Here is a 22,519-nt window from a genome sequence, read left to right on the forward strand (position 1 = left end):
TTCTTGGGTGTACATGGCATCTTTAAGTAAAAATCAACAGTCTAGGATATTAAAATGTCTATGATAAAGGGAAAATCTTTCAAAATGAAAATACATTCTTAGCATTTTCAAGCACTCATGCACTAACATGCACTCAAAAAAGTACAGCTATTTTGCTCTTGATATACCCAAAGCTGATTCCTAAGTCTGCAGCCTCAAATGAGACTACTTCAGTAGCGAAAGTCAACAACAAAAAGATGTCAGCATGTTTTAGACGGCACCTGTTCTTAACTACTACCGTAGGGTATTTCTACTATGGGGGATCCTCATCAAAACATTTTGAAAATAAACAGTAAAAATGACATGGTAATTATTTGTATTTATTAATTTAGAGCATTTGAAGTATAAAAATAAAAGGCTTTTGACATACTGTATATACATACATGGCCTTCTGTTGTACATCTTTTCCAACATGCTTTTTTTTTCTCATTTGTATTTTAGCCCAATATTCAATATGTGGGTCATTAGAAACAGAAAGCCCGGAGCAGAATGTGTTTGTGTCATGTGACTGCTTTCTGTCCTTGAAGGTGCTACACACTGGCACCCTGTGGGAGAGGACTCAAGGCACAGCACCGGATGGAAAGGGGATCATGAGGAGTGCACGTGCCAATCAGAAGTCTACCCTGGGAGAGTCAGGGAGGGGGCATCAACACTGGCCAACAGTCACAGCTCTAGAGGCCAAGCAGTCCTGGCTCCACTGTTTTCCTGTTCTCAGTTTTTAAAGTGGCTTCAAATCCTAAGTGGCCATGAGTAGCTAACTCTGTTTAGGCTTTCTGTTGTCTTAAAAATTGCTCCATGTGGATTTACTGCAATTAATAAAAAACCTGGGAAGAGAAGAAAAAGTGGAAAACTTTGACGCTATTAATATTAATTTCTTAAAATACAAAGAACGGAAAAAATATAAATAACAATAAGCTTTCTTAATTTAGATAAGGAAAATAACATTATTAGTTGTGTTTCCATACAAACAAATGATATTTTTCAACACTCCTAAGAGCCACCTAAAAACATTAGATAAAGAATAATTCTGTACCTTAAGTCAGCTTTTCTGGATGGCAAGTTCCTCTACTGCATGTTTTGCAAGTCTCCACCAAAACACTGGATTGAATCTTTGTGCCATTCTGGTATGGCCTGTGTTCTCACCACACTGGAAACTCCAGACGTCAACGGGGAGTTTTACAAGATCAAAGGGATTCTATGGCCCTGAGAGTTCATCGGCTCCTTCTGCTTTTCTTCTCCTGAAGTTATAATCCTGTTTGTAGCTGTGAATGCCGGTTGCTTTAGAAAGAAATGCAGTATGAAGCTCTCTATAAGACATCTGCTGTTTGAAAAAAAAAAAAAAAGCAGTTCCTTGAACATAACTCTGTGTCAAAAATATGCTTACGGTTTATATCCTAGGGACTCGAAAACGAGCTGATCTAGCCATCCAAGCTTTAGAAGAGGCAAAGAAACCTGCACAGCATGTTAGCTGTGCACAGCACAAATGCAAAGAAACCAAATCTGCCAACAAGCTGGCATCTTTAACGCCCACATCTGGGAAGGTACCTGTTTAGTTAGTGAATGAAATTAATACCACGAGTACATTAATGTCTCAACAGATGAACTGAGCCAATGTCCTAAAAGTTACTTTTAACCTGATTTTTCCAAGTAAGAGAAACCTCCTAAGCAGGAGTGCAAACTGTAGAATCTTGCCCAAGAAAATGAATTATTCTAAAATAAACCATATAATCATGAGGGCACACACACATATGCAGATCCTGCAAGTCTACTCATAACATGAAACTGAAAATCAAATCGGTCTAGAAATGTTTAGCAGTTAATCTCTGTTCCGTAATTCTATAAATGAATAACGGGAATTTGCTAAAAATTAAATAGCATTTGTATTTCTCATACCAACACCTATTGACCTACACGTGAAACATGCTCCGGTACACAATGTAAACTTCACAGAAAGCCATTGTTACATTCATTAGAGTAGGAGTCTCCATTTCCTTTTAAGTTACAAGGTAATTTGGGGCTGAGATTACTGAACACACAGGTAAGCCAACAATAACAGTACAATTCCATTTCACAGTGGTTTTTTTCTTTCATTACATAAAGTTCATTTTAAGTGTCTCTGCAAAAAAACACTTCACATCAGACTTGTGTCTAGGTGACTTCCCTCAGAGCCGTGTTGTACAGGTACATTCCAGCCTCTCGTTGTCCTAGGCTTGCATGTGTGTTGTTTGACTGGGATACAAATAGGAAAGTGGCTTGTTTGGTCTGTGTTTGGAGTCCTCTGCTGTAGAAAGAAAGTATCCTTCGTGAGATGCTGAAGCCTTCACTGCACACACACAATTTGGGGGCAAGTCCAGGTCCAAGAGCCCGAGTGACCCACCACCAAGTAGAGAAAAATACACTGCCAGAAAGTCACCTTTGCAAAAAAGAAAAAAAATAGAGGAAAATAGAGGTGGTGGTGTTGGAGGAGGAGGAGCCCGTACAGTGAAGACAACGCACCATCCACAGGCCGTATTTACAAGCTAATAGAAATATAAACACTATTGTATTAGGAACCAAGTCAAAACACCAACAAAAGGAGGAAAATTTCCGATATTGCTTGGGATCTATACATATTTTTCAACAAAATACGTCATCTTTTAAAAATAAGCAAAAGATCACACCAGTCAGTTATTGATTGGTTTCCTAATGGTGAATTAAGGATTATCTGGTCACATTATTTGATTAAAGGGTATCACATAGCTTATTTTTTTTCTACGTCTGTTTTCCTTTATTTATTGATTTTGCAAAATCTCAACAATTGCACGTTTCAAAAGTTCAGGTTGATTTAGAATAAATATACATATGTGGTTTTACCAAAGACAGATAGGTCTGTAAAGTCCCATAAGCCCTTTTAGGGGTACAGGTTTCTTTACTTTGCTAACACAATGGGCGGGCAACAAAAATGTCTTGTTCGATCATTAAAGTTGCTTTTGTTTTTAAATCCTAAAGTCATGCCAGGTTTCCTGCAAAAAAGAAAGAAGTTACGACAAGAAATATCTAAGTGTCATCAGCACAGAGATTATGAATCCATAAAGCCAGCTCTCGAGGCAGTAGGGCTGGACCACTGGAGGGGTGGGGTGTGAAGAGGGGGTGGATTTGCTGAGAGAGGAGACCAACGTGAAGCGGCTGGAAATAGAAGTTCCATCAGAGTGCAGAAGCCGCCACAGAGTGGCTACCTTCTCTGGCTGCCTGCATTCCCTTGAAAGCCAGCGATGCGGGAATGTCACAGTTGTGGGGGGACAGAGGGGTGCTGCTGGCATGTTGCCACCCATGTCCAGCCACATAACCTGAAGGAGCAGCACTGTAGGTCATGTAAGGTGACACTTGAGCTGGAGTAGGGTAAGGAGCCATGCTAGATGCTGATACAAAACTGCTCACAGCTGGGAGGCCATTTGGTGCCTGCGAGGAAAGACAGAAGAAAAGAAAGACAATCACATTATAGTATTCAACATTTCTCCAGTCCTCAGACACAGACTAGGAACTCGGACTGAGTTCACAGTATCCTGGTTCTACTTCTGGGCTGTCTTTTTTTCCCTAGACTTCCTTTTAACCTTTCTTTGACCTAAAAGTATCCAGTCTGGCTCCTTAAACAAACACAGTACTGAAAAGCAAGATACTGTTCTTTCTGCAAACTTTTTTTTTTTTTTTTTTTTTTTTTTTTTTTTTTTTTTTTTTTTGAGGAAGCTACAGCCAGAAAATTCAGTTCTTACTTTTGTGATTTGAAAGTCTACGAAGGCGAGGCAGGGTGAGAAAGAGTCAACCCTGATTAAGCAGCTCTCCACGGCCTTTGTCAACCTTCCTGGCACTTGGGTTTTGTTCAGCTCCTTTGTTACAGCACTGTGCCAGGCCTGTTTCATATAGCTTTCATTTCCAGGACTGAAGGGCACAAGGTGCGGGCTGCTGTGTTAGAAACTCAAAATGAGCAAACCCTCGGTTAAATAAAACATGGGCCATATTTTAAGATGCCATGTTGAAAATGCCATTTGGACAAAGGACACAAAATTGGGACTTTTCTAGTAAGGGTTTTTGACGTTAGTTTCTTATTGTTGTTTTGGTTTGGAGTGTGTGTGTTTTCTTAATGAAGTTTGGGAATATATTTTTCACAGTTTTATCAGAAAAGAAATTTTCTCCACAAATATGAATTGAGTATGTATAGTTTTGAAATTGGAAATTTTGCATTTGCAAAGTTTGGGTTTTTATTTGTTTATTTGTTTGTTTTTAAAGCCATATGGATAAATCCCTTTAAATGAATTTAATGTGAAATCTTTGTTTTCAAACAAAATGGAACGGCTCTGGCAGGCAAGCTTGTCTAGAAACCAGTGCTTTCTTGGCATCTAATAAATCATTGTTGGTATCGTTACTATTAACAACACCAAAAACACCCTGATTTCTAATCCCTCTCTGGCATGAGTACTCCACACCCTTCAAGTGGCTCATTTTTTCCTCTCAGTTTCTACTCTGTAAAGATAAAGACTAAATCTTGTTTCCTGGAAATGACATGACTGGACTAATGTGTCAACATGTTTCCTAGTGAAAAAGTCATGTAAATACTGGAACTGTATTAGAAAAGATGATTTAGTCCCTAGAGCTCAGTAAATCAGACACATATTAGATGCTTTGTCCAATTAAGTTAGGACAGAAATAGTGCTTTCTTGTGTGTACTCAGATTGAGTCCAGAACTTTGTATATACCAAGTACGCCATCCACCAATAAACTGTATCCCTTCTCATTCAGTTCCAAAAATTGTTTTCTGAACTCATTTGGTCATCATTTTTATTTCCACGTTTATGAGAATATAATGGTGAGGTCTGGGCCTATTTTCTGAGTATAAAAGGAATATCTAAACATACATACACACACACACATGCACACACGTATATTGTAGAATATATATAGATGTGTATTAGCATTACCCACAGACTTCTGACAAAACCTCATCTTAAATATTTGGTCTATTAGATCACATATCTTATATTCTTCTTTTTGTCATTGTGTATTCTTTTAAAAATGGAAGAGAAGAGAAAGGATCCTTGAGTACCTCCTATGTCCTAGGCACCTAGAAATATCCAAATATTTTAGAAAATTGTAAGGGTTAATAAACAATAGCTCAGGTGGGTGGTGGTAGTACATGCCTTGAATCCCAGCACTCAGGAGGCAGAGGCAAGTAGATCTCTCTGAGTTCAAGGCCAGCCTGGTCTACAGATCAGGTTCCAGAACAGCCAGGGTTACAGAGAGAAATCCTGTCTCTAAAAACAAGAACAAAAAACAATAGCTCATTTATAAACTGTTCAACTTATCACAATTGCAAGATTATATATATATATATATATATATATATATATATTAATTGCAAGATTAATGTATATATATATATAATATATATATATATAATCTTGTAATTAAATTGGAATTTGAATGCTTTGTTTTGAGTTAGGGGGTATTTTGTTTGATTGGGTTTTTTGTTTATTTTTGTTTTTTATTTGTTTGGGGTTTTTTTGAGACAGGGTTGCACTATATATCTCTGATTATCCTGGAACTCACTATGTAGACCAGTTTTGCCTTAAGCCCACAGTGATTCACCTGCCTCCCAAATGCTAGGATTAAATGTGTGTACCACTATTCCCAGCTTTTGTTTTTGTTTTTAAACACGGTCTCACCATGTTCCCAGACTCATGTCCTTCTTACCTTAGCCTTCCAACCAGATAGCACAGGTCTGTGCCATGATACCCAGACGAAATTAAAGTGTATTTCAAAGGGCTCCCCAAATGATGGCTTTTTAAGAAAACTCTGAACAATTAACAAAAACATGACTTCATATTGTTGTTTAATAAAACTGAAATTCTCTTATTTTTATTTGTTTGTTTGTTTGTTTGGAGGGGAGGTGGAGGTGGCTTAGAAACAGGGTTTAGCTCTGGCTGTCCTGGAACTCACTTTGTAGACCAGGCTGGCCTTGAACTCACAGAGATCCACCTGCCTCTGTCTCCAGAGTCCTGAGATTAACAGCATGGGCCACCACCACCTGGCCTATCTTCTTTTTATGCACAAAGCTCTTTAGAAAGTTGAAGAATGGGCAAGCATTTAAAGCCCATCACTCCTGCCTGATGTTGCAGGTCTTCTGCAGTTTACTGTGTGGTTTTCCTAGACAGTCACAAGGTAGTGTAATGTAACCTCAAACCACAGCCCTAGCAAAAAACTCTTTCATCTCCTAGAACTCAACTCTCTTCGTTAGATTTTTTCTCTTATAAAAAAAAAACTTTATGTCCCCTTTTTAAAAATAATTAATTATGTCTCAAAAGAACTTGCTTTAGAGCAAGGGTAATGGAAATCTATGCGGGCATCAAGTTGCAGGGGAAAAGATGGGATATACCCTAGCATTCCAGAGATTATTGCTTTTATTCATTATTTTATTTTATACTTTTATTTTCCCCAAGATGCATTAAAAATTAGGTTGGAATGTAATCATTCCAGTAGAATTAGGAAATAGTGTCCACATTTGTGTTTGGTCCCTGCCTACTATTAATTAGTGTTTAATACTACTGATACCAATGTATAACCAAAAAAAAAAAAAAAGTAAGAATATTAGGGTCTGGTAGTATAGCTCAGTGGTGGAATATATTCTTAGCTTAGCATATGTATTACACTGGGTTCGATCTCCAGCACAAAAGGAAAGTGTTAAAATTAGTTTTAAAATAATAGAAACTTGACTCTACATTTTTGAAGTGCCTAATGTCAAGAGACTTAATATGCATGGTAATGGTCTATCTGGGAGAAAATATCTGTTGTTGAATTCTGTTTTCCATCTCTGATAAACTTTTCCTACCTGTCCTTTGGGCCGGATGCCGGTGGCGGAATTTACTATATACACCCTCATTCTTGATGCAGTATAAGCTGTTCTGTTGTTGTGTCTGAAATCTCCTTACATGGGCCCACTTATTACCACACCCCTAAATATGACCCACAGAAAGACTGGATCAGACTCTCACCTTAGATAACGCTCCCTTCGTGGGGAGGCAAAACACTAGGCCTTAAGCTTACTTTTGTGTGTTGTATTTGCTCCGTAACTATAGTCATTCAAATATAACATCGCCTATTAAATTTTCCATGTCTACCCAACTTCTCATACCTAAAATACCAAACTTGCCTTGTTATCATCTGTGGTAATACTGAATATTTTAAGGTTCACAAAACACCATGGTATTTACTGGCTGTCAGTTTACGAGTGCAATCCCCTCTGTGTTGTAGAAAAACCTGAGAGGGAGCAACAAGATGAGAGCCGTAGCTTCATGTTGTACAAAGAGAGGCACCTGGTCACTTAAAGGGGTGAAATTCTCAGCCTTAGAATACTAACTCTTGACGGCTTTTCCTCATGCCTATGACTTGAGCAGGACAAGAACAGAGTTTTGTCTTAATGTCTCATTCTGCTGTTGGGAGTTCAGATTTCAAAACTGGACTTAGGGGCGGGGGGCGGGAATAAGCAAGAAAAAACAAATGTGCTTCAAAATGCCCCTGCCCCCAGCCTCCTTCACTGTGCATTCATTCCAGTGACTCAATAAATATCCATTTTTCTCACTATTCATTTTGAAACATGACATTAGCAAAAGTAATAAATCTCTACTGGGTAAAGTGATCACTATTTATGAAGAACTCACTGAAAGGGTAAAATTTTCCACAGCAAAGGAACGCAGCCACAGGTAGCACCGGGTTGTTTATGCTTTCCAGTAAAGGAGCAAATTTCAACGCCCCAAATCTGCTCAGTGTTCGCAGTGAAGGGCATGTAATTAATCTGAAAAGCTCATTAGGCTGAGTGGAGACTAGCAAATGTACACCATAAATATAGTAGGAGCAAACATGCTAAATTACACTGTTTAATTGGATTGTAAATATGATTTATAAATCAACCAACATACGGAATCTCAAGGGAAAAGTAAACAAATTTTCCAAATGAAACCCTGCAATAGGAATGTAATAGAAATCCCATTTCTGAAAATTACTTTGCCTAAATATTTCATAAATAAGACTCCAGCCCTTCAACCCCCTTCTCACACAGATCTTCCAAGAAAGCAATAAGAATTTTCTCTGGAAGAACACTGTACCTGTCTTCCTCACAACCAGCTACCTTCTACTTCATTTTGGAAATGAGATTTAACTGATACGAAGTAAAACAGACAAATTCCATGCCCAGGAGAGTTAGTTTTCTTTGTTGAGTTGTCTCAGGAAAAAAAGACAGCTTTTATCTCATGAACACTAGAAGAGATCTTCTAGAGGAATACTGATGTTGTAATAGAGTTTGAGTTAGGTGGTCACATGGCTGTGTTGGTAGGCTGTTGGAGGACAAGGACCTGCCCTAACCATCTTGTATCCTCACAAAATGGGGCAGATCAGGGCCATTTCATAAACAAATTACTGAAGACTTGTGAACACAAAGGTACGATTCTCTTATTTTTAAGAACAAAACAAAGCTAACCCCCCACACCCAAGTATTTACTTCAAGCAAGTCAAATGAATAAAGTTGTTGGCAAAAGTAAATAAAAGTTCCACCAAGCCATTTCACTATTTGATTTATGGTTGTTCCTTGTATTCCTCCCACTCTAAGAAAATGGAAATGTATTAGTATCCAAACACTGGTGACCATGAAAAGAAAGAGAGAAGAGAAAAAAAAAAAAAAAGCCGGTATGACAACTGTCTGGAAGTTAGAAGTTAAAGACTGTTTTTTCAAATTCTAGAAATGGTCTACTCAACAGTTTCTTAAAGAAAATGTAAATACCAGTCTAACTGTCCGCAATCTGTCTGTCTGTCGGCCACTTCTCCAGTCCTCTTGGCCCTTCCTTTCTAATAACAGGAGTTCACCCTGGCTTTATGATAAAATATATTTGGCCACAAAGACAATTGTGCTTCACATATATTTACAATATCAGTTTCATGGACAAAAAGCAACTTCACATCTGAAAATAAGCAGGTATTTTTGATAAATTATTTCTCTGAGATTATCTCTCTAACTACTGTTTTTTATTATGTAATGACCTAGTAAAACAAACCATGTCATGAACATGGCTCAACACTCATCCCAGAGAATTACTTTTAGTTACCCTATTGCAGGTCCAAATGTCTCTAGGTAATGGGAAGCTAGTATGGTATTTAATCGTTTCTAAATTTTATGTTTCTTAAATGTTATCAAAACTGATATAGCCTTACACTGACTTAATTTTGTTTTGTACCCAACTGGCATATGGCAATATTTATATAGAATTGTCAGGTACAGTGTGATGCTTCAGTATATGTATACATTGTACAATGATCAAATCATTTAGCACGTCAATCACCTCAGATAACATAAGATAATAAAAAAAATCCAGAATCCTTTCATCTAGGGATCTGGATTTTATAGTCTTTTAAATTACCTTGTGTTGCTATTTCACATGACAGATATATATATATATATATATATATATATATAATTAAATTTGTTTTAAAATACTATTGGTTGAAAATTAATCAAATTAGACCATGTATGTCAAAATAGAATGGATTTCAAAGACTACTGAAATTTGCCTAAAATTCCATTCTCTCTAAAATAATAAATTAATTTAACAAAAGTTAGCACTTTATTTACTGCGAAGAAAATTCAGGGTAACTTCATTTCTGTCTATGAAAATACTATGTTCAGGAAAATGGGTTCAGTTTTTTAAATTTACTTGTTTATTAATTATCAAACAAAGTTTTTAAAATACTGCACTAGGAAATTATATACAAGATGATTCCAACATATCATCACTTAAAATGATGCACAAATAAATACTTTATGAGAATTTTAGATTAAGCTGCATCTTTAAATTCAGCTGTCTTCACAACTCATTTAATTCTGAACATTTTTAGTGCAAGTATTTATAGACTAGTCTCTATTTCTGACATCTCAATTGCTAACGAATGTTATATTAAATTTACTGGCTCCATTAACATACTCGACCTCAAAATGAAAATACTGGAAACCAATAGCAGGTGAGCAGTTTGTTCTGAGGAAACATGCCTAGTTGGAGAAAACTTTTCAAAAACAGTGCATTTATTTATGAATTGTGTAAATAAAATCAATTATTAATTTACCAAATCCCATGTAAAATGACAAATATAGCCAACACCTCTGTTTATCTATTTCATTTTTTCACTTGATCCCATTAAGTCGAAATTTTGTGCCTTCAACATAAGAAAATCAAATAGGAAGAACAAGAAAACATTGTTTCCCTTCCCAAGTAGATGAGAGTAAGGATTTCCTGCCCAATATAGTTGGAAAATGTAGTTGAAAAATCTAAGATAAAAACTCTTCTACCCTAGTCAACAAAGACTTCTGAATGGAATGCCGATATGAGTTACAGTACAACGTTAATGTGTAAGATATATTTGGATATTCTAAACTAATTTTGAAACATGGTGCACACAGTTCTAATTCCTAGGTATCAGGCATCTTTGAAGTTTGAGCTGAAGCTAGAAACTCCAGATCATGGTAAGCGATAGGCTCAGTGCTCAGTTGCCAGCTTATTCTAGGGTCATTTTGCAGGTGTAGTCCAAGGAAACATGCTCTGAGCTCTGAGTCTGAATTCCCCTTTTTCCCTCACCCCAGCACCACAAAAGGAAACTAAATTTAAAGAATAGCACAACAATTAATTACAACTTCAAATGCCCAAATGAATTACAGCCAATTCTTTATTCAGTTTTCCTTTGTCAAGAACTTTCAAGTTTTGTTGGCCAGGAGGGCAACTGGACCCTGAGTTATCCTTTTTATCAGAATATGCTGGCAATACTTTGTAGGCAGAGTAAGACTTGTAAAATTAAAGTTAACTTTTGAATATTGCAAGAGAAATACACACATATACAAGTCCTACTCATATTAATTTTTAGGAGTTTCTGTGTAATTTACATCAAGAAATCAATGTCTAAGGTGAACTGTTGGCCTCCTTAACCCATCTTCCACCTTCATCATAATTGAGTATCCACAGATTTATGCTGTGCTTAGAAACTCTTTCTGTGTCGTGATTGTAGATCATCTGAATTACCTGCCTACACGGCAGTATGGGATAGCATTTCAATTAAGAACTCTTCAAATATAAATTTGACAGAAATATCCTGTTATTTGGGGTTCTGCTCTCTTAAGTATTACAACATTTAAAACAGCATTTATCTGGCTACCTTTTCCTTAAGTTCTTTGTTTTTATAGAACATAATTTAGTAATTTAAAATTCTTTGTAAGAGAGTTTTAGGGAAACAGCAAATTACTTGAAATGCTATTTATTTTAAATAAACTGTCAGTTTAGTTTTAAAGCATATTATAAATTAGCCATTTCTAAACATGCTTCACCGGCAGACACATCATTCAAGGGAGGGGGAAATGAAAGGGACTCTGGAGGTTTCTGAGTGAGGAAACTGCTTTTTTGGTGAAGGGTGTTCATTGATTGCCTGTGGGAACTGGAGCTTATCCTGAACTCTAGACTTCACAGTGTGATTCCAAAGAGCAATGAGTAGCGGAAGGCAGTGAGCGCCTGTTAAATGCTTGCTAGGCTACTGTTCTTGTTGCTTTGTGTATTCGAACTATTGTTTGTCACAAATGCTTGGTGAATGTTTCTTACTATGGATTTTCTAAACAATGCATATGAATATCACTTGTTTTTAAAGTCATTCTCTAATTGCCATTTATAACTACAGAGGTTAAAGAATGTTTTCTAAGAGCTAAATCTGTTGACTCTGCTTACTCTTTTGGCGTTGGAATTATTATTTCCTTATTTTGAAAATGAAGAAACCGAGGCTCTAAATGGGTCAACAGCTTGCTTAAGAAGCAGCGGTACCAAAGCACCAGGCTTCTAACCCTTGGTTGCCACCGTGGCCTCTGTGAGCTCATTGTTCCAGGCAGGTCTTTGCGAAAGAAAATGGTGAATTTGCTGATGCTACCTCATGGGCATTCTCTACAGTAGAAACAGACTGATAAAAGCACCTTTCTTTCCTAGTTGTTTTGAGTCCTATTTGCCAGGAAATATCTAGCTACTAATGCATCCTGACGAGAGGGACTAGGAAATAGAAATGTACTTTGTTAGAGAAAATTATAGTTAAGATGTCCCCCAACAGATAAGAATAATACGTTCCAATAAATATTATAACTGGTTTTAACGAGAGAAATAACGTTTTAAGGCTTTATGATAAAACTAAGTACTTTGTCGCTTTGTAGGTGGGGTCTACTCCGTAAATGACTTAAACTGCTTTAAGTCCGCCTTTGAGTTTTGAACTCTTCATTCTAGCATACTGACGAATTTGGACTCACACAAAAGTGTGGCGGCTGCTTACTTCTTCTCAAGGCGGGGTGGAGGGGGGAGAGAAAAAGAAACACTAGTGTTTTAAATTTTCCTTCAGAGAGTAGAGGGAGGGCCAGGGGGAGGGAAAGGAAAATTAAACGGTCCACAGCCAGTCCGTATAATTTGAGGTTTTCTCACTAACCTCCCTTGGGAAATTATGATGTGACCTTTAATCGGGAAATGGTAACTTTATTACGTTTATCTGGTTGCCCCTCTTCCATTATCGCCGGACAAGGCAGGGGAACTGTCTTGCACAGGGCCCCGCAGCCTCCTACAAGTCCTGCGACTCTGGCTTGCCGGTGTCCCGGCTGCATCCCGCTAGCGGGGTGCTGCTCTGAACCCCAAGGCCGGCCATTCCGAAGCTCGGCCTTGGGGTTAACTGTGACTGCTGGGTGTGGTGGAAGGGTTAGGGGGTCACACGTGCAGCGGGACGTCAGGCTTTTTTACTCAGCATTCCGCCTGGACTCAGTCAATCCGGGATCCATCTCCTGGCACCCGTGGGTCGCCAGCCCGGGTTCCCCCCCGCCCCCCGTCGAGGTTCAGAAAGACTCTGCGTCCCCTTCCATCTCCCAGTCCCCCGCACCAGGAGGCCCGCCTGGCCAAGCCCTCTCCTCCTCACCTGCCCGTACTTGGCCTCCTGCTCCAAGGCCCCCTTCTCCAGTCCATTCACTGCGTGCGGGGCCGCGGCTGGGAAGTTGTTGCGGCCCAGGCTGCTCCACTCCTCCACCTTGGGGCTGTGGTAGGGGGAGCTGTCGCTCACTCCTGAGAAGGTGGAAGAGAGTTGTCAGGCTTGGCCTCAACCCGTGCGCCCCCTCCTGAGACAAGACCCGAATCCCTAACCACAAAGCTCTGGGGCTGAGACCTTGGGTCAGCTCCCTTGCTCTAGGACTCCTACCGGCGCTGGGCCCAAGCGTAGACACCTCGTTTTTCAGCTTAGGGCCTAGAGAAGTTTTAATGACTTGGAAGTAGGCCTTTGAATTAAGTTTCACCCATGCCTGACGGAATTTTGTTTAGAGTTCCTTTCTCCCTTCTTGATCTCTCAGGGAAAGGATTGAAAGAGAATTTTTCCAAATGGAAGAAAGAACCCAAACCCGTGAAGTCGCATATTTGTTCCTCACCTCTGTCCTTACTGAAGGAAAGTGGCAAAAACCTGACTGCCGCTTGTTGTGGTGGTGGTGGGGGCGACAAATGAGGGATAGAGGTGTACTGGTTTAAGTGTGTCTTGCTCAGAGACAGCCTGAAAAATGCTCGCTGCATTGTGGACATCTGATAGTTATGTCAATAAGACAGAACAAAAGAGCTGCAAAGTCCTTTGCAAACAAATAACTGAACGATGCCCACAATGCACATGCAAAACATACATCGTGTGTGTATATGGGACTTCCCGACAATCTCTGCCTGCTAAATACGTAAGTTTATGAGCGTAGTTTTAAAATTAAGTCTGGAAGTACCGTGAGGGTCAACTATAAAGAAGGGTTTTTTTTTTTTAAGTATTAGAAAGCGAGGATGAAATAAATCATTAAGAGAATGAAAGTAGAACTCGCTGTCAAGAAAAGGGCTAAAGCCATGTGTCTATCTTTCTGTTCTAAAAGGATATATAAACATAAAAAAGAGATAGTGAGGTGATTGCCAAAATATCTTCAGTTATGCATATTGAAGAAAAGACATTTGTTTCTTGGCCCTGTGTATAGAAATTTGACGGTGTTGTTTAAACTTGATTTTAGACACTTCTATCTGATACAGGTTCTTCAAAGCGTGGTCATTTGGAGAAAAGCACACATTTATCAGAAACCTGGTTGTTTAAAAGTGACATCATAAATAGACAGCAACATCTACAAGGAACCATCACTCCCTTCTATTACCCTATACTTTGCTACCTGACATTTGGTCTGACTGCAGGACTCCCCAGAGAAGAATCTGCCTAGTTTCACTACGCCTGCCCCTCCAAAGAAAAAGGTCGTATTCTCATTCTTTGCAGCAGGAAGCCATGGCCGGTTCAGGCCTGTTGGCCTTTGCCTTCCCAGACAAAAGGCAGTCGGTGGGCACAAGCCTGAAGTTATCTTAAGAAACTGAGATCCCCCTGTGAGCCCCCATTTCTGCTGACCGCACACGTTCCCACGAACAGGGGCTTCCTTTAAATGTCAGTGAGGTCAGTTTATCCTATAAATCAAGGGCAACATCTCCAACTAAGGTTCCAGCCAGTTCCAAATAACTCTGGTCAATTCCCAGTCAGAAAACAAGAAGAGGAGAAACCACGCTCGGCTTTCGTTACTTTAAAAGGTGATTGTACCAATGCGGTGGAAACTCAGACAGCAAGAAATGCCTACAGGAAATATTTTCCTCTTTCCTTAATTTTCCCTCTGCCTGTCTTAAACCTTACACTGAAAATTTTGGCATTAAATTGAGCGAATAAAACATTTTAAGTTTCTTTTTCTCCCTACTCCAAGAACAAAGCTAATGTCTTTTACATTTTATTTTTAGCAGCACAATAAAAAGAAAACAAACCCAAGCCTCCCGGGGAAGCCGGGTCTTCGGGTGCAGAGTGCTGGGGATCTTTCTGAGCAAGCAGAAAAGACACTCAGGACCGCGCAAGGTTCAGGCTGAAAACCTGCGCGAGAAGGGGTCCAACTGCCACTAGCATTTCCCAGTACCCGAGGACTGTAAGGTAAACGGGAGCCTGTCGGGGAGCGACACCCAGAGACAGCAGCAGCAGAAAGGACAACAGCGAACCGTCAAGCAACTGTCACTGTAACTGCAGGAGAGAGAGAGAGAGAGAGAGAGAGAGAGAGAGAGAGAGAGAGAGAGAGAGAGAGAGAGAGAGAGAGAGAGAGAGAGAGAGAGAGAGAGAGAGAGAGAGAGAGAGAGAGAGAACGAACCTGGACCTCGGTTTCCGAGGAAAATGAAGCATAAGAATGAAACCAATTAGATGACATTTGAACTTCCTGCCTGAGCAAATTTGGTCTGATTGCCAGAATCCGAGAATAATAATACAATTTCCACAGCGTGCGGGACTCTTAGCTGCTGCATCTGATCGGCAAGCAAGTTACAGGCAGTAGCATCTGCAGCCCGCAGGCCCTAGCCGGCTTGGGCCTCCCCCACTGCTCCCCAAGTCCGCCGGCTGCGTTCTCCAAGCAGACTAGCCAGGCTGAGGCCGCAAGTGTGCGAGAGGCGGGGGAGGGTGGAAAATGCGAACCATGTGTTGGGGATGGGGGGATGTTATGGGTCTGGTAGTTTGAGATGAGGCTGCAGACTGTGTGTGTGGCAAGGAAACGGAGGGGCAAGAGTTTCAAGTTAATGAGATCAGGACACCCCCTGGGAAGACTCCTTAGGTTTCCAAAAGAAAAACCCACAGGTGGTGGGATAGAGGTCTGTGGTTCCCGACAGCGTGCAGGAACCCACTCTGCTCAGTAACCCGCCTCTGAGCCCCTTACCTTGGTCGGTGATAGAGCGGATGCCCAGGATGTCGGTGACAGAGTGAGAGGAGGGCCAGGTGCGCGGCATGGCCACTGAACCGGGGATGGCCGGCACCCCGGGTGGTGTAGGCACCTTAGCAGCGGCCGCCGCGATGGGACTGGGATAAGAGTAGATGTGGTTGTAGGGTAGCGCGGGCTGAGGCGCAGGCTGGTGCTGCTTGTACGAGTCGTAATGAGCCTGCTGGGCCAAGTTACCGATCTTGTTGCGCAGAATCCGGCTGATGGAACTCACCGAGGGCACGTTGTACTTGTCGCACACGCCGTCTGCCAGCAGGCGGTCCCGGATCTCCCAAGCGAAGATGCCCGGGTCCCTCTGCTTGTAAGTCCGGATGTGTTTCACCACAGTGGGAGTGGTGACCCGGGGTTTGCTGCCCCCGATGGCTCCGGGCAAAATCGAGCCCGTCTCGTTGTAGCGCGCCAGGATCTTGCTGACGCAGCCGTGCGAGACCCGTAGCTGGCGGCTGATGTCACAAGGTCGGATGCCCAGTTGGGCTAATTCCACGATGCGAAGCCGAATGGCGTTGGGCAGCGGCCTTCCGTTCACGAACACTCCTCCCAGCTGGTTCACCTCCCCGAAGGCTGGCTCTGCAAAAGGAGCATATAGAGCGCGCAACAACGCGCATCCGCTGCTTGGGACAGCCGCCTGCCACTCGGCGTCCACGAGCGTCCGGGGACAGGGCTATAACACCCTCCTGATTGGAATGGTGCTGCCCCGAAACCAGACGGTCCCGACCTGGGACAAATGGCCCCAAATAAACTGCGGCCGGACCGCCTTCCTGCTTGGAGCATTCCAGCTATAATCAAGTAGAGAGAGCTGGGGCAGCTCGGGACACCCAAAACTCTCCAAAGCAGGCGGGGAGATCGCTACTGAAGCGCCAGCACGCCCCTCCTTGCCTGCTTGGCACCAAAACGCTCGGCCCCTGTTTCCCTCCACCGCTTTACCCTCTTCCCCCAGCGCGGTTAGACAGAATTCAGGGAAAGTTAAGAGGTTGTTTTGTTTTTGTCCTGTTTTGTTTGCATGTGTAAACACGTGTGCAACAAAACTTGGGTTGACACTGGAGCTCGGTACTCGCCCTGCCACGGCCCTCTTCTCTTAAGATCAGAAAATGGCATCAACTGCCACCCGGTAGCGGGAGTTCCCACTGCTCCCCTGTTGCCGCTGACCCTTGGCGTGTTCGTACGGCTCTTAGGGACGAGTTCTGAGTCAACAGAGCGCGGTCGCGCGGTCGCGCGCCCCAGCTCCCTCCCTCTCGCCCTCGCCTGCTCGCTCCCTCCCTCCCCGGTTCTGACAGCGTCCCCAGCCGCCACTCACCCATTGCTCCGAGCTGTACACCAACCCGGCCCCAGTTCCGCACTCCCAGAAAGAAACTTTTCTCTCGCTCTCACTAGGCCGACCTGTCGCTGCTCCAAACCGCGGGTGCCTCGGCTTCTTCCCAGGAGGAGGCGACGAGAGTGCCAAAGGAAAGAGTAAAAGGAAGTCTGTGCCGGGCAGAAAGAAGCTTGAGTTCTGCATTTCAATCTAAGCAGCAACGTGGGCTGGGCTGAGCAGGGCCGGGCGGCTCAGTCTATCACTCACTTGTGACACACCCCAAAAGAGGAGGGCCCGCGGGCAATCTGCGTGGTAATTGGTGCAGACCGGTGAGTGACAGCTCAGTCCGGGAAACTCCTTCCGCTGTCTATTTCAGGCCGGCTCCGCACCTGGGTGACTAAATACAATGAATATGAGTGTTTGACATCTTCCCCCAGGGGCGCCACAAACAGAATGCAAAATCAAGCTGGTAAAAACGCTGAATAAGCGAATGGAAGCTTTGGTCTCAGTTTGAGTGACTTTAAGCGGGTAGGAGCAAAGGACACCTCTTGGGGAAGAGATGGACTTCTCAGAATTGAAATTGGAGGTTAGGACTCTACGTTAGCAAGCGGGCACGACAGTTAAGGGAATTCTGGGACGCGAGAATGTCTGAGAACTACCTTCGATGCTGACCTTTGGGGACTGTCAGAAAGAATCTTGCTCACAAATTCAGTCCACTCACGATCGATCGGAGAGACGGAGAGACCATTGGGGAGAAGCATGAGGTGTTAAGGACAAGGAGACCCCTTCTCGTATCCTGCCTGAGAAGGCTAGGCCCGCAGTGAGAGGCTAAACCAAGGAGGGTGCTGGCAGGGACCTAGTCCTGCGCAGAGAATTCTAAAACTCCCGACTAAAGAGAGCAAAAGACCTCCGTGCAGGAAGGAGGGTTGATACCTGGAGAGCTGTGACAGAGGCCACCCCCTCCCCACTCCCTCCTCATTCACCCGGAACGCAGGGTCCTGGATGTTAAAATGTGTCAGGGTTCTCAATACCAGTGAGCCACCTTTAAAGATTTTTTTTTTTCCCAAGAAGGTGGACACCGAGGCCACGTATATGTAATCGCGTAATCGCGTCTGTATGTAATTCCCCGTGACTTCATTTTAGCGACCAGAGATTCTACAGTTCTGCCTAGCTGTGGATGTTCACTTTCATTCACCCGAAGTCCAAAGAAGAGAGGACGATTTGGGGCAAAGAAATTCATGATGCCAAGAATGTGAAGAGCGGAATAAAATAAGGAAGAGACGCATTTGGAATGGTCGGGGGATTTGTCTTACACGGGAAAGGGACGATAACACTGGGTCTCTATCACACCTGGCCCCTCTTGTACACATAGGATGTAGGATGGTGCTACCATTCTCCCGAGGGTTCGGATCTGACAGAGAAATCAGGTGACCCCCCACTGACGAAGACCCAGGAAATCTAGCCTGTCTTGGAAGCAAACGCTCATCTCCAGGTGCCTGCTTCTGTGATGTGTGAGCATGTGCTCTGAATTCAAATTACTGAGCTGTGAAGGGTTTGAAAGATTACTTCAAATGTCGTGTACCATGTCAGGAATCTTGAAAGATGTCACAAACAGAAATACTTGAACATGGCCCTTAGCTTTTGTTAGTCGGTTTCAAATGTTTAAAGTCTTTGCACAGTTTGACTTTGTGGTTTTACCCTTGTCTCCCTGCTCAATGCTTCTGTGTAGCACAGTCTGATGCTGTGTAACAGGGAGAGCCTTGAGGAGCCAGACTTCAGAAGCAACACCCCCTCAGTGCTATTGTATAAATGTCTTGTGACACTGGAACTGATTGGAGATCATAACTTCGCCTGAGACTTGTGCACAGGGAAGATTATGTTCTGCCTCTGGATGAGGAACCTTTGTCCCCACGCAAACCCGCAAACCCATGCAAGTAGTGTTCTTCAGGTGTGCTCTTTGCTCTTTGGGGCACCCATTGAGGATTTCACACTCCTCTGAACTGGTATGTAGGGACATCGTGTCCAGCCTGTGGAGTGCCAAGACCTGGTGTCCTAATGAGAATCTAACTAACTTCATTAACCCAGAGTGATGGAGAGACCTGTGTGTCTAGCGTTCTGGCTTGGGGATTTAATACACAGCATTCTTGTCACTGCAAATCCTTTAGCTGTCACACATCTCCCTCCATCTTGCACAGGTCCATAGACATCTCTAGGTTTTCTGTCTGCTGGGTCTGGCAGTTGATGGTTCACAGTCTTAGCTGCTGTGCCTGCCCTGGGCATGCACAGGTAGCATTTTACTGGACATAGGTTCTCACCTCAGTGTTCCTCAGGCCCTCCTAACAGCATTCTGGAGAGCACAGAGTGAGTCAATCTTGGACACTCAGCACCCATGACAAAACAAACTCGGGGCTTAGGGACTTTAGGAACTGGAGATGCAGGAACAGAGAAGAGACACGTCATCTCCAAGAAGTGGCCAGTGCTGAACCTTCCTTCCTGTGGGCACAGAGTGCCCTGGATGCCAAGGAGCCCGTGATCCCTGGAGGTGTAGCAAAAATGGGGGGAGGAGGAGAAGAGAGAGAGAGAGAGAGAGAGAGAGAGAGAGAGAGAGAGAGAGAGAGAGAGAGAGAGAGAGGCACAATGGGGAGGAGATGGGGGTAGATACTTAGTACCAGTGAGCCTTAGTGCACATAGGGATGCAGGACTTCAAGAAAGTGCAAGGATCACTGAGGGCCAGAGTCCCTGGTTACTGAAGTCTGGATCCAAGTGGTCATACAGGAATCGGGAGAAATTCTACTAAAGGGAGAAATTTAAGACCAAAACCAAAACATAGCCAGAAAGGCCTGCATCTGGCACAGGCCAGAGAGAAGCTAAAAGCCTTTCCCTAGGCGCTAAGGCCTCCTCTGGGGCGACCCCTTCTCTGGGTAAATATTTACTCAGTAGAAGACTGGAAGCTGGAGGACCAGAGGGTGTGAAGGAGGAGGTTTGTCCAGGATTCTACACACTCGGCATTGGGCAGCCTCCTGTGTAAGTCAAACCCAGAGACGCAGGAGCAGCTAGGCCCGCACAGTGCTTCGGAGCGTTTGCCGTAGGGCTTCTCCTCCTCAGCTGAACTCAACTCTGCCCCCCAACGACCCCGGCTAGACGCTCGTAAAGTCATCATAAATCTGTCAGGGGTCCCAGTGTCACGGACCCGCCACCTGTGGCACTAGCGCAGTCTAAAAGATGCGCAGAAAGAGGGATCCAGCTCTTCCCAAGGCCGTGCAGAAAGTGGAGTCCAGCTCTTCCCAAGGCCGTGTACAACGCATCGCGCATCGCGGCACTCCTGACTGAGAGCAACTCTGGAAACCATCATTTGATCTCAGCCAGTACTTAAGGACAGTTTCTGTGCGCGTGCAGGCCTTTCTCTGCCTCAGTTGCCGTGAACGCAGGAAGTAGGGGAGAGTACTTAGGAACCGAACTCCGCAGCTTGTACCCTGCTAGGAGCAAAATGGACCCAGCAAGGCCCAAGCCCTGCTGAGGATCATTGGGAGCCCCCAGAGGCAGCCGGAGTCGAGCTCCGGGACGTGGAATTTCAGAGGCAGTGAGCTCGGGAGACACTTTAAGGCAAAGGCTGGACCTCGAGTCCGGTTCCTCTACAGCACTCGGGGCACAGGGTGAGTATACCGCATTTTGCATTGCGCTTGACTTAGAAAAAGCAATTAGGCTCCTTCATTATCTGGGCGCTCGATTAGGGCCAACCATGCTGGGTCTGCGCTCCTTCACCCACTGTGCTTCCCGGCAAATGTCGGGGCAAGCAGCGCAGCCCGCTCCCACAGCCAGGCCACGTCCACCCGAGGAGGCTCGCCCAACAAATTTGTGTCTCAAGTCCCCGGGTGGCAGCGGCAGTTAGAGGAAACAACCACTGAAATCTGGGGACAGGGCCAGCCTGCAGGGGTCCTCAGCCAGGCCTAGGGTAGAAGGACAGCGAGGGAGGGGCACGCACACACTGACCTGTTGGCCTTGGTTCGCCGGCGACGCTGCTGGCGATCCAGCGCAACCAGAAGCTACAGGGGACCCCAAGCGGAGCCCCAGGACTCTCGGAGCTTTGTTCCTGGCTGTTCGGCCTTCGTTCGGCCAGACGAACCACGCACACCGAGACCCTTTCCTCTTCTGTGGCAGGTAAGGCTGTAGGAGGGAGGGCAAGAGCTGGGAAGATGCTCCGGGTGTGCCGGGACTGGAAAGTCGCAGGGAGCCTGTGCTGGAGGCTGTAGGGTCCAGCGAGCGCTCAGCGCCGGCTCTCACTTTCTCAGGCCAGGGGAGGGAGGGGCCTGTTGCGGCCTGAAACCCACTTTTCATTCTCCGCCTGCCTGTTTCCGATCAGCCGGGGTTGGTTTTTCTGTTTGCTCACTCCTTCTATTACAATAAAAACAATCGACATTTCTTTTCAGTTTCCCCATATTAGCGTCACTCAGTAATTGTTCTCCACCTCCAGCCCCCCTCCCTCGCTGGGGTTCTCATACTGGAAGATTTCCGAGTATATAAGCAAATCTTCCCTAAAGACTTTAAAGTAAAAATAAATAACGGCCCGGGAAATTGCTGTGACCCTAACATCGCTTTCTGAACGCAAATTACACCCATTTTTCAGTTTTCAACAGTAGAATTGCTTTCAGAAGGACGTCTCTGAGCCTCCTGCGGTACGATTGCGTTTGTTTATTAAAGCCTCAAATGAAAGGGAAGTATTTTGTTCAAGGAGTAAAACTCGTGGCTGAGGGACAGAAAGTGTAGCCATGAATCAGGTCTCTACAGAGGGATAGCGGCTGAGAAGGTAGGGGGGGGGGGTGGAGCAGGCTGACCCTGTAGCTGTCAGAAGCGGACCTCGCTTTGCCACGGTTGCAATTTTAGTAACGATTTACTGCAGCAGCAGGACGTGGGCCACAGCCACTCGATGACCTTGAGCTTCCGACGCTGAAAGTTGCAACTGGTGGCTGGGAGGGGGTAGCAAGGGTGGGAGGGAGCAAAAATGCCGGACCTTTAGTACAGTTGTTTGCGAATCTCCCTTTCGGGCGGGCGCGTGTGCTAGTGCAATGAGATGGCCTAGAGCTTTCTGTAAAAGATAAGGGAGAACCAGGCCGTGCCTCTAGTCCTGGTTTCTGGACAGCACTTGCTAACCGGGAGTGAGGTGCGGGTTATGGTAGTAGGGTTATGCTTCACACCGTGTTATTGGGTGATCCGGGATTGCTCACAGGCTAAGGGATCTGGAGATCGTGCTTCCTCTCCTTGGGGCCCGGTTGCAGCCCTAGGCCCTTTGGATGGACGCGAACTGCTCAGCTAGGGGCAAATCGCTTTAG

The 22,519-nt window shown here is 44.0% G+C and overlaps 1 protein-coding gene across 1 annotated transcript; it reads right to left on the minus strand.

Moving 5' to 3' along the window:
* Positions 1-3,222: 3,222 nt before the first annotated feature.
* Pax9 (paired box 9) lies at positions 3,223-20,867 on the minus strand. Its single transcript, XM_042055413.1, has 6 exons — positions 20,665-20,867; positions 19,344-19,464; positions 18,506-18,694; positions 15,842-16,562; positions 13,030-13,172; positions 3,223-3,477 (listed from the first exon to the last, which is right to left on the minus strand). Exons 1-6 carry the CDS (start codon positions 20,865-20,867, stop codon positions 3,223-3,225), a joined length of 1,632 nt encoding a protein of 543 aa, XP_041911347.1.
* Positions 20,868-22,519: the final 1,652 nt, after the last annotated feature.

This window comes from Arvicola amphibius, chromosome 7 (assembly GCF_903992535.2).
Source record: "Arvicola amphibius chromosome 7, mArvAmp1.2, whole genome shotgun sequence".
In the NCBI taxonomy this organism is placed as follows: Eukaryota; Metazoa; Chordata; class Mammalia; order Rodentia; family Cricetidae; genus Arvicola; species Arvicola amphibius.

Bases quoted from the DNA above. Each gene is read 5' to 3' on its own strand.
- Pax9 (XM_042055413.1), bottom strand. From the start codon at position 20,867: ATGCAAAATGCGGTATACTCACCCTGTGCCCCGAGTGCTGTAGAGGAA. The intron at 19,465-20,664 runs GTACAAGCTGCG...GTGCATGCCCAG, and splicing joins TCCATTTTGCTCCTAGCAGG to GGCAGGCACAGCAGCTAAGA. The intron at 16,563-18,505 runs GTAAGACAAATC...AGGGTGTTATAG, and splicing joins TGTTATCGTCCCTTTCCCGT to CCCTGTCCCCGGACGCTCGT.